Raw genomic sequence first — 12404 nt, forward strand, 5'->3', positions numbered from 1 at the left:
TAGGGTTGTCAGGTAGTCCGCACTCTTATTAGCCGTATTAATGAATTGGTGCAACTAAAGTTTTGATTCCTTTGGTGCTACTGATCGCTTCAGAAGTTGATGAAATAATATATTTGGAAACGTGACAATGTTGTCGGGTGGCGGAGGGTTAATGCTCAGAATGTTGGGATAAAACTACCACCACGTGGCCTAACCCATAAACAAATACCGATCAATGTATTGCCTGCAAAAACCCAAGTTTTAACTCAGCATTGAGTAAAACAAGAAACACATTCCTGCGGAGGGAGCTGGTAGGAACGTTGGGTTGCTCGGTCAATGGCCAGGGTCAACGGCGGCGTGGTGTATTCCGCAAATATGCCCGACTGTGAGGGCGGGCACAAGCCGGCGTGAGTAGGTTAAACGTTGAGTTTTATAAGGGCACCACGGGGTGACCAGCCCCTCTCCTCCCCACCCAGCCCCACCCCTCCCACCCCCCACCCAGCCCTACACACCCCACCCAGCCCCTCCCCACCCTCCCCAACCAGCCCCTCCCCACCCTCCCCACCCAGCCCCACCCTCCCCACCCAGCCCCTCCCCACCCTCCCCTCCCAGCCCCTCCCTCCCCACCCAGCCCCTCTCTGCACGACGGACGGACGGACACAATAATCCCTTGTGAGCTGGTGTAACCAGGAGGTTCCTACCAGTATAATCAGATATAGTGAGCGTGCAGGTGAGTGAGAAAATGAGCGAGCATGTGAGTGATAGGTCGAGTTAATGGGTGGGTGAGGGATCGAGTGAGTGAGAGGGTGAGTGAATGAGTGAGTAAGCGAGCGAATGAATGAGCACACGAGTATGGTGCGCTAACCACTGCACCACCACTCCGCACCCCGTTTGGGGACCTACACAAGGAAACAAGATGAACATACCCCAACAATCCATAACAGACTTCTTGGGAAAGTCCTGTTAGCGAGCACCTATGAAGGTCACCACGGCACTCGAGGGGGTGGGTGGCCAGCACCACGTCCGGCGGCCTTTGCCTTCCCAAGTGGAATTGTTTTACACATCACACCGGGTACTAATTTGAGGCTGAGTCAACCTCGGGGAGGCCCCGGCACGGTTCTAATAATCGTCACTCGTGTTGGCCGTGAGCGAGAATCGAGCTCAGATCGTCGGGTTCGTAGCGCAGCATAGCGCTAACCACCCACATGAATATAAAAGCTGGTAACACTTACATAAAAAAAGCATCTGCTTGAGACGCACACATCCCATCGTACGTGCGTGGCAGTATGCTTCCAGGCTGGCACGAGAAAGTGGCAAGACAGAATATTATTTATCCTCGTACCTTCAGCAAAACGTCTCTCTTTTTCAGAGTCACGAAGTGACAACTTTGCCATCCCCATCTACAAAATGACTTTAGTTCGCTGTGAACGTCGTATCTGATTGAAGCGAATATTCTAACCTTTTGTTAAAATTGCATTGTTCGGAAATCCAATTTAAAAGAAAGTTTCAAATGTCACAAAGTGACGCCGTTGACGGGTCCGTCCAGATATGAGATGGAACAAGCACAACATTCTGAGCAAAGAAGTTGCCCCTGGGAGATAAACATTGCCGGGTGTTTGGCAGCTCGAAGCACGGAGACACACATCAATCCTGTTGACGTGTCGCTTCGAAAGTTCATCGTGGAGAGAGTGGCTTTAACGTAAGCAAATAAATTAATGGCACACAGTTGCAACAACTTTTCTTAACTCCTGTTTCATCACCGCCCCTGTCATTGCCACCGTCCTTGATGTCATCATCATCATCATCATCATCTTCACATCCCCCAGTCCTAACGTCATTGTCACTATCATCGTCGTCATTGTCATCAACATTAAAACTGGAATATTTTTTTACATAAACACTGATCCAAAGTCATGGTCACTTGTATAAGAGGCCTGACTCTGCTGACGAGACCCAGAACGTGCAGAGCCAGTCCAGTGTTTTGCTGACTTAAACGAACGCTGTTGGGATAATATCGGTCCAGAACACCAATAAGCTGGTGGAATGACTTATACATTCAAACGTACATCCGGAAAACAGTTGGACCAGCGTGGAGGTTGTGAGTCTTGTAAATAATTTTGAAGCAATTCCGTGTTTTTTCTACCTGCTTCGCTTTATCTCCCTCCTCCTTCTCCGCTATCCTGTGCCCTCTCTCTCTTTCTCTTGCTCCCTCGATCACAGCTGGGTTTAACTACAATAATGCCTCGGATGTGTCGGTCACTTGAAGTCTGTGCACCCGAGTTTTTAAAGTCTCTGCTCTTGATTCAGAACAAAAAATTGGATACAGTATGTCAAAATAGAATTCGCAAACGGTCAGCTTAACATTGTTGCAATGCTGTTCATTATTGCTACTTCTGCTGCTGCTGCTGACGACGATGATGGTGACCGTAAGCGACGGTGTTTTGTAGGGATGTTTGACGAGTGTTCGTACGTGTCCACCGACAAGGGCTGGGCCCTCGGCCTGGCCCCGTGGGACGAGTCCCACGCTGACAGCGGCGGCAGCGGTGGCATCGGCCCCTCTCGCATCTTCTTCAGCCTCCGCACCGACCGCGCCCGCTCATCCTCCACGGTGTTCGCCCGCACGCGCTACGAGCCCGCCTGTCTGGACGCACGTGGCCGCCACGTACGACGGGCGGGCCATGTCGCTGTACGTCGACGGCGCCCGGGTGGCGCGCGGGCTGGTGCAGCGTGGGCCGCTCTTCTCGCCCCGCGCCGTCGGCTGCAAGGCGCTCATCCTCGGCGGCCACGGCTCGGACCCCCTGGGCGGCTACCGCGGTTACGTGGCCGCGCCGCGCCTGTGGAGCGTCGCTCGGACGCACGGCGAGATCCGCGCCGGCGTCCCGCTCAGCTTGTGCGGGGCGGACCCGCCGGGACTGGTGGTGGGCGAGAGCGTCGTGGAGGAGCTGCGCCAGCGCTGGAAGCCCGTGGCGAAGGACGGCCGCTTCCCGCGGCGGGAGGAGGCCGACGACCCCGGCGTGACCCCGAGCGACGGGCCGGTGCTCTTCGCGCCCACGTGCGGGCAGACGGTGTGCGACGACGTGGGGGTGATCGGCAGCTACAACCGGCACTGGTGGCTGCGGCGCGGCAAGGTGGTGCGCTACAGGGTGATCAACGTGCACGAGGATGACCGGTCGAATCCCACGGTGACGGAGGAGCAGATTCAGCTGCAGCACCGGGTGGGTGAGGCTTTGGCGAGACGGTGGTGCTGGTGATGCGGTGGTGATGTGGTGATTGGTGAGCGGTAGGACGTGTTAAACCACCGACACTACTTTGCTAGGAGCAGAACGAGAGGCTTCAAATTCGATTCTCCGTCAGGAGGTTGATGCAGCACATCATCCCTGCAAGGTGGTTTAAATAAAGTTCCGTGGGGATGTGGTTGTTCTGCGAAATTGACTCACCCCTGTTACAGAGTTTCCACCGCTGGCTCAGGTCTGCAACCAACTCAGGTCTGTAAACAACTCAGGCTTGTAAACAACTCAGGGTTGTAAGCAACTCAGGAGCATCGCACGTTGACGTTTTCATCACTTTAAAATTGTACTCTCGAGCGACGTGACGGAAAACTTAGATCAAAAAGATGTGACCTTCGTTGGTCATGCAGCAACAGCGCCCGAATAACTTCCGATGTGCCAATGCCCATTTCGGCCACGCTAATTTGTGCGGCGATTTCACAATCAAGCGGGCGCACCTTCGAATTTACAAAGGACACAACCGGCCCGTATTAACGATGCGACGTTGCTCCATCAGGGGCCACAGCGTTACATGTTGCAATGGTTGACATTGCAAGTCGGTCGCGTGCGTTGGAAAGAAACCAAAAATTAACGGATTAAGCCCCGTGCCTCACCCCGTAGACTATTACTGGGACGACGTTAGCCCTGCGATTGCGGCATCGCAAATGTCAAGGGTCGCCGCGTGCCACTCGGGTGTTATAAACAAGATATAATCAGTGTTTTATTCTGGAATAAATATCACTCTCTCTCGACTGAAACCGTAGCCTGTTGATAATAGATTCTGCTCGTTTGTTTGTGTTTACAGATACACAGTGGCTTCCTAATGAGTATTCCAGAGGCTGCTAATTAGGAAGCTACTTGGAGCTATGCACTTTAAAATCTAAATTGAAAACTCATTCCTTTATAATCGCGTTTGATGTTTAGTTTGTTGTCCTTCCCCGCACTTCGGATGAGCACGGTAGGCTACGTAGGGTGCAAAAGAGTTCAACATACATACACAAATCAGGTTTATAACGTTTATTCCCACCACATGCATCATTGCATCACCACGAAATAGAGTTAACGTCTCCACAATCTGTGCTGCTCCATCAGAATAAACATTGAAACCTCGAAAAAATAAATCTAATGGAAAGCTGTGTGAATGCCCGACTGCCCTTTCTTCATTGTCATATCTCATCATTAAGTTGCCACCTAATTGTGCATGGGTTTAAACTCGCCATCAAACGTACGTACGTACATACTTTGAACTTCTTTCGCACCGTACGTAGCCAACTGCGCTAATCGTGGAGCGCAAGGTCTGACATCGTGACGAGCAACACATAGCGGTGACAACCCGAAAACACATCGGAGAGCCGTACAACACATCCAGGAAAAAGCGCGTGCAGTTGCATATAAACTCGTTGCAATTGAAAACCAGGTCAAATGACACGTGGCTGAAATCCAGATTCAAATCTGAAATCTCAGCAACGCCAACTCAGTGGTTTTGACCTGGTATCCGACTCCCAAGCCACCCAGTCACCTCTTGTTTCCTCCGCTATCCTTTCCTGCGGACCGTCTAATCAAGTCTGTCAAGCTATCCTTGTCGCCTTCCTCGCTTCATTTGGCCACGCAAACGTTCGTTTTCCTTCGCCGACTCTTCCACACAAAGCGCTTCATCTCGTCACTTCCGATCAGCACAGTTGGCGACGTACGGTGCGAAAGAAGTTCAACGTGTCCATGCATGGCCATTAGTGCCGCGGAATGGGTGAAGCAGGCGATGGCTGTATGTGTGGCCGAACAGTTGTGTTGACAAAGCAAGCAATGTCGGCTGGTGACTCACATTGCCCAAGGGTGCAAACAACATCTACATTCAATCTTGAATTTGGAGCTTTCGTGACTGCAGGAATTACTCGTTGGTTCTTTCGGTAAAGTCACGTATAAATATAAAATAATACATTAAATAGATATCACCAAGATACATAGGCCTGTGTTACTCTCTCTCTATGTATCTTGGTGATATCTGTCTGCTTATATGTCTGTCTATAGTTTTATGGTTACATTTTTTGTTGCTATTTCATTTATACCTGATGATGATTGCTTGTGTTGCAATCGAAACGTCGTATGTTATTATTTAATTTATTCTTTTATCTTTATACGTGACTTTACCGAAAGAACCAACGAGTAATATCTACATTGCCTACGTTTTCTACTCGCCACGTGTAATGGTCAGCACACCAGACTTGCAATCCAGAGGTCGCAGGTTCAATTGCATCTTCCGATGTGTCAATTGAAACAACGGGGCGAGTTTCCGCATATCCCATCTCGCAGCCAAATGCCTACAACACCTGGCAAGCCCTGGTGAGTGGTCACCCAACCAAGTAATATCCAAGCTCGCCTCTCCTTAGCATCTCAGGCATGGCGAGACCGCGTGCACTTATGGTTATTCGGTCACAGGCAGGTACAGCGCAGGTCAATCAAGGTCAAAGAGACACTTTCGTTAGCAACCTGCGATGCTACTGCCGCTGACAGTGGCATTGCCACCGGGCGTGCAGGTGGTGCAACTGCACAACAGGCCACAGGCCGGAGGAGCCCAGATGTTTGGCAATGAAGAGGCGAGGCCCATTTCATTCCTTGCACCAGGGTCGATGCCAACTATGCCACGCCAAGCCCACCGATACCCACTCCATAAGTGGTGAGCCCCAGGAGGTGGTGCAAACCGGCCCAGGCACTGCTGATTCAAACAAATTTTCCCTCGAATATGTTGGTCTGGATAGCAGATACGTCCGTAGATTCAGAACAGTGTACTTGTTTTATTTATATATGGAGGCACGGTCGGGAGTTACGTTTTTATCTTGATCTGAAATCCGTTATTTATCATCTACGGACAAACAATCCATGAATTCCACCCCAAATCTCATCGCACACCTCTCGAACCCCCCCCCCCCCCCCTCCTCCAAACCGCCGCAGGAGCTGAACGCCGCGTTCCAGCCCTACAACATCACCTGGGAGCTGACGGTCAAGGACGTGGCCGACTCGTGGCTGCGGCGGCGGGTCGTGCTGGCGAACTGCGAGGCAAGCAAGATCGGCAACGGGGCGTGCGAAGTCGAGTGCAACCACACGCTCACGGGCTACGACGGCGGCGAGTGCCTGACGCAGCGGCCGCCCGCTTGCCGCTGGGGCGCCTCCAACGGGCGCTGCAACCCCGAGTGCAACACCGAAAATTACCGCTACGACAACGGCGACTGCTGCGACCCGGCCATCACCGACGTTGCGCGGACGTGCTTCGACCCCGACTCGCCGCACAGGTGCATTGTGGGTTTTTTTGTTTGCTATTTTTTTTGTGGGTGTCTCATGTGAGTCGGCGGGTCCGTTAGAAACTCGGTTTAATTACAGGCGGCTGGATGCCTGCGTTCAAAGTCAGCACCTCGGCGGTGCTAGTTCACCCCTCTGACCTTTGAACCACCCTCGCGAATATTTGTTTTGTGTGTGCCGGCCCATCCTGTGAATCGCCTAAGAACAAACTATTTTTTATTTGACCGGGAAAGGCCCGCTGAGCTATAGAGCTCTTTTTGAGGAGTGATCTGGCCACAAATGATCGCTCAACGAAGTGGCTTATCACGTGGAAATGTTTTGCAGTCAATTACCTTGAGCCAATGGTCCAAATATGGCCAGTTTGTACCACAGCAGGTGGCAAAAGTTTTTGCTAAAGTGTGATAACAAGTTCCCCGCAGTAGCTTCGCGTGAAAAAAATGTCCAAGAAGGGTATGTTTGATGAAGAATATAATTTAGAAAATTAAAAATAAAAACTCATAACATTAAATCAAACATCTATGGAATATGAAAACTAAATATGAAGCTTGTTTATAAAACATATAGAACATTTATTTTCGAAGCTTTTCTGCTCGTTGTGGACACTTCCACGGTTATCTATGTACGGTGCGAAAAAAGTCCAACATGCGTACAACATACATGCGTACTTGCCCTTGGCAAACACTACCCGCGGTGGACACTACCAATTGGTGGACACTCCCCAGGTCAGACGCTGCCCCCGGTTGCTACCGGTAGTAATTTACCATCCCAGTTGGTACCGCCAAAAAACGCCCTTGTCTCGCCGGTTCATGAGAGAGCCGTGACCTCGTTGGACTCGCTGACCCCGTGGCACTGCGCTGGGTGAGGCTTCGTCACGGTGGGCGGGCCGGCCACGTGACTGGGACGCGAACCTCCCTGGCCGTGTCACCTGCGCTCGTTGTCGGCACGGGTCCCGCGATGGAATGTAATCGGTGCGATGACCGTATCCTATATATATTATTACGAAACCATTTTTTATATTACCAAATAAAGCCCACGGAGCTATGTAGCTCTTTTCCAGAGGCGACCTGGCCACACGTGATAGCCTAACGAAGCGGCTTATCATCACGTTGAAAATTTACGGCAGCCAAATAACATGAACGCGCGTTCACTCGAAATGTGAAGGGAAAAACCGGAGGACCCGGAGCAAAAATTCACACGACCACGGGCAAACTTCAAATATTCAGCCGTCAGTGTCAGGATCGAACCCATGCGATCCTGTATATCAGGCGAAGCAGAAAAGATCTCACCACTGGCCATACGTTTTTTATACTGCAAGATTTTTTTTTTAAAGAAAAGTTGTCCACCCCCCCCCCGCACTCCTTTTACTTTTCTTCCTCCTCCCTTTGCCTAACCTTCACAACGTAACAAAAAACTCCCCTCTACGTCCCACCGCTCACAGTCCCTACACGAGATGGGGCAGCGAGTCCAACCACATGGCCTTTCCAGAGCCCAGGAGCACCGAGTCAGGACTTCGGTTGTCCACGGAATTTCTGTTCCCCCCTTCCCCCCCCCCCCCAGCCTTATTATGAATGTTCGTGCCTGGGCTCTTGGCATTCATTTTTAAAGGCAAAGGTGCAGCCCTGCAATTGCTTGGTCACACCTCTCTCTGAGAGCCCAATCCCCCCTCCGCCCCCCCACTCCAAAGGGAATTTGTCCCACTAGTCCACACTGGCTGGATGTCGTGGAAGAGTTGGTTGTACCCGCACTTTACTTACCCCCCTCCCCCGCGCGTACAGTAATTGGCGTGGTGAAGTATGGTCAAACAACCTTTCCCCCATACTGTTTGGTTCTTTCGGTAAAGTCACATAGGTGAAAAAATTGAAAAATAACAATAAAAATAAAATGAAAATAAAAATAAAATGAAAATGTAGAATAAACCTTCCCCCCCCCACCCCGCTGCGCCTATAACCTATACAGCACGTGTATGAGGCTTTCATCCAGCGGTAGATTAAAAGCTATGAGTGCAAAGGGGCAGCACCGCAATGTCTTTCTCACGCTACCGCTGACGCAAGGGCCTCCACTAGAGGAAGCTGTGGAGAGCCCCTCGACAGGGTATTTGGACCTCCTCTTCCTTGACGATGATGCCGGCCTGGCGTCTCGGGAGGAGGTGGTGAGAAAACGCGCGCGCCCAAAGTGGATTGACAAAATCGCTAAGGAGTTGCCGTCATCCCAGTAAACCACGAAACCAACAAAACAAAAACGCAGACATCCTGGCAGCTGCGACAAGGCACGGCACACGCGCAGCTTGTTCTACACCCGCGACTGAACATCTGCGTTGCTTTCGAGGTTCGCGATCCGCGGTGAGTGTTCCTGTTTACTAACGTGGCAGCCGCCGCGTTGCAAAAAGGATCTCATTGAGCACATCCAGCTTAATTAGTCCACTCGCGGCCATTACTTTTGAAATTGGCCTCAGCTCTCAAAAGTTAATCCACCGCCACCCCCATCCCCCCGGCCGAAAGGAGGTATTCACTCAATGATGCCGCTCGCTGTTATTGCGATGGGTCGGCCGTAGCTGTTGGCCTAAATAAATGTTCCGAAGGTGCGCCGTCTCTGTACGGACCTCAATACAAGCTCGATCAACGTCTCAGGACACGTGCGTCCGAGTTGCCATCACAATGAACAAAGTTCAGGGTGAATTGAGTTTCTAAAATAAAATAAAGAGTTATGGGAATTACAAAAACGACAACCGGCACGTATTTCTTCTTGTGCATGCGTGTACCGCGTGTTTCGAGAGTCACAATATTTATCTGTGAGCGAGCGATCCGGTTGTCCTGCTTCAACCGTGTATCGTGACCTTGTTTTAAAAGGTGAGGGGCAAACAAACATCGTGTGCTTAGTATTTGAGGTGATTATGGATAGGCATACCTTTGTTCTCTTGTGGTAGTGCCTAAGTCAGCTTCGCAGTGTTCCGAGTGAGAAATTCAGCCCTGCCTAGAGATATTCCCAACATCCATCTCAGCATTCTCATCTCTGTCCTTTCAAGCGCTCCTTTTTCTCTCCTCTTCCTTCCCGAGTGCCCGCATCGCCGCTGTTTTTCCTTTTGTGTGTCTGACTCACCGTTGCAATGAAATGAAAGTCGACCTTTTCGCAACTCATTGGCCCCCACGATCTTTTCTCGGAGTGCATAGCTTCAGCGGCATTGCTTCGATACGAGAAAACTCTGGACCGGTTTCAACACACGGTGTGTCTCATCGGCAGAGTGAGGCTTGCTTGAATCAATGTTGGGGGGGGGACTGCCAGATGTTATAGGCAAGGGCCCTCTCTTTCAGATATGGGTCCGAGTTCGACGCGATCTAATTTTATACATAACACAAAGTAAGCATGAGCTGCATTGATTCACGAGCACCGTTGGGGGTCCCCGTCCTGATAAGCGAGAGACGGGGGATCGTCGCTCGGGGGGTGGGGAGGGGTGAGGCCTCCCGGAGGGCTGAAATAGTATCAGCCAACGTAATGGAGGACGCGTCGCACCGTGCCCCCGCGCGTTGCTTAAGATCGCCGCTGCGCCCTATTAATCCCAGACAGCGCGCGGCATCGACTTCTCCCCCGGCGCCCCTTAAGCAGCGGGTGCGACGAGACCACGAGGCAGCAAGGGGTGGAGGGGTGGGACGCATGATGAAAGATGCGAACGCACGATGTTTGATATCACGGCCTCTGTAATTACTTTACTTTACAATGTGATGTGTTTAACCTCCCCAGACTACTATTTAGAGGAAGGCGATTAGACAGTTTGCCACACTGCAGATGCGAGGTTGAGGTTGCGTCATTTGTGCTGTGTGTTTTTTTCGTTCATTTTAGTAATGCGCTATTTTAACTCACGGGACACGTCTAATGTCTATACTTTTTTTTAGTTTTCAAAATTAAAATTACACGCCGCCTGCGATGTGAACGAGTACCGTACATGTTTTTGGCTTTACAATTTTTCCAAATTGCTTCCTACATTTTTCCAGCTCGTAAAAAAAAAAAACATTGACAACCAACACACTGAGCATTATATTGGGCGTTAAAATAAATTAGCAGGCCGATGACTTGTTCCGAGCGGACTCGTGAACGTAACATTTGTTGACGAATTTTTATTTGGGTTTATTTACGCGGTTTGCCGCTAAACAACATTGACCGTATTTGTCTGACGTGTTAAAAATAGACGCTTTATTGCCACGCTGCTCAGAATTAAACCAAATCAAGTTTGCCGGCGACCGAGGTAAATGGGTTGTTTGATTTAACGGTGCAGGAAAATAAAACGTCAAGTTTAATTTCAATGCTTGCCCCCCAAATGGTGGATAATAGAACACGGTACCGCTTTTTGTAATGAGAACAGAAATCCACCTTCACGAATATTAATCACAGTCTAACGAAAGCCATGCGAGGAGGATTTGCAGGATGCGTCCGTTAGGCGTGTATCCTATTTAATTATTAGATGATAAACCAATTGGCAATGAGTAAAGGGAAGAAAAAAAATCCCGAACATATTCGTCAATAACACGGCCTTAAAAGCAAATATATATATGCGTAATCGCTGACGGTTTGGGAAATATCTCTTCGTGTTGTGTGTGCTACGTGGAAGGACCATTGCTTGGAATATTGCCAATACATGTTTCCTTTTTTCTAAGGTAGTGTTATTGGTAAATGTGTTTCGCTTTTTTATTCCTGCCTGGGTGCAACTGGCAAAGCAGCAGCACCAGCATCGCCAGGTGATTCGCCAATAAGCAATGTTAGCCTGTTTAGTTGCAGTGAAAGACCAACTCTCACCCTACAGGAAAATATTTCTGATCTGCCTGTTGTCGGGTCATTCTCTTCACCCGTTCTCTTGCTCAATTAAAGCACGATTCTAAGATTGTGTGGGAAAGGTTACTGTTTAAAATGTAGTGACGATGATTATTAAGATGACAAATTGCAGACATTATAGCCTTGCTGTCCGTCGAAGCCTCCAGTCCAACCTTCTCTCAGTGAGAGGTTGCCTTATTCTTCTCTACTACCGCCATCCCTCAGCCGCTCATGATGTTGAATCCCCGCCTCTGTTCAGGTCCGGGATACAAAGGCCACCTACCTTGAGTCCTCTGCATAGGGGACCGTTCATAAATGACGTCACGCGATTTTTGACGAGTTTTGACCCCCCCCCCTCGTCACACGGCGTCACAAAAAGTCAGAACCCCCCCCTCAAATATGACGTCACAAAGCTCTGCCTCCCCCCCCAAAAAAAACATATTTCCATTTTGAAAATTAAACATGCTTCAAATCTCTTTAAACTATTGTCATTGCAGTGCGTATTTCATGTGGCGCTGCACTCTGATTTTGTAGGAGAAAACATTTATTAAAAAAGTCTATTTAATTAAGTAGAACGTGTTGTCTATATTTATTTTAAAGTTGCGCATTTTTATGTGACATCACATTTCTCAACCCCCCCCCCCCCTCGCCATAAATCGTCACAAATCTCTGAACCCCCCTCTCCCCAGGTGCGTGACGTCATTTATGAACGGCTCCGATGATTGATTGACTCTCGACAAAATATTAAACACAATGTGTCCAGCAGATGCTCGATCTTGCAGGGGGCGGAGAGCATTGTCTACAACCGTGGCGACGTCTGTAAAAAAAGAGCTTCATAGCTCATCGGATTCCTCCAGAATGAATACATATTCAGACTTTGATTCATCTTGTTGCTGTTAAAGCATGCAACAGTGGATGTACAGTACGCTGAACTTCTTTCGCACCGTACGTAGCCAACCGTGCTAATCCGAGTTGCCGGCGAGCGGGCGGGGAAGGACAAACTAAACACAAAAAGCAGTCCTAAAGAAATGAATTTTCAATCTAAGATACAAAAAAAAGTGCTTCGTA

At 49.7% G+C, this 12404-nt stretch overlaps 1 protein-coding gene across 1 annotated transcript in view; it reads left to right on the forward strand.

The window, feature by feature from the left end:
• LOC133354584 (pappalysin-1-like) overlaps positions 1–12404 on the forward strand; it is a 126609-nt gene that overhangs the window by 17823 nt on the left and 96382 nt on the right. Inside the window, 3 exon segments of the mRNA XM_061571534.1 lie at positions 2427–2617; positions 2619–3194; positions 6192–6529. Coding sequence (XP_061427518.1) covers positions 2427–2617; positions 2619–3194; positions 6192–6529 — 1105 coding nt within the window.

This window comes from Lethenteron reissneri, chromosome 48 (genome assembly GCF_015708825.2).
Source record: "Lethenteron reissneri isolate LAM-NWPU_2019-01 chromosome 48, ASM1570882v1, whole genome shotgun sequence".
Lineage (NCBI taxonomy): Eukaryota > Metazoa > Chordata > Hyperoartia > Petromyzontiformes > Petromyzontidae > Lethenteron > Lethenteron reissneri.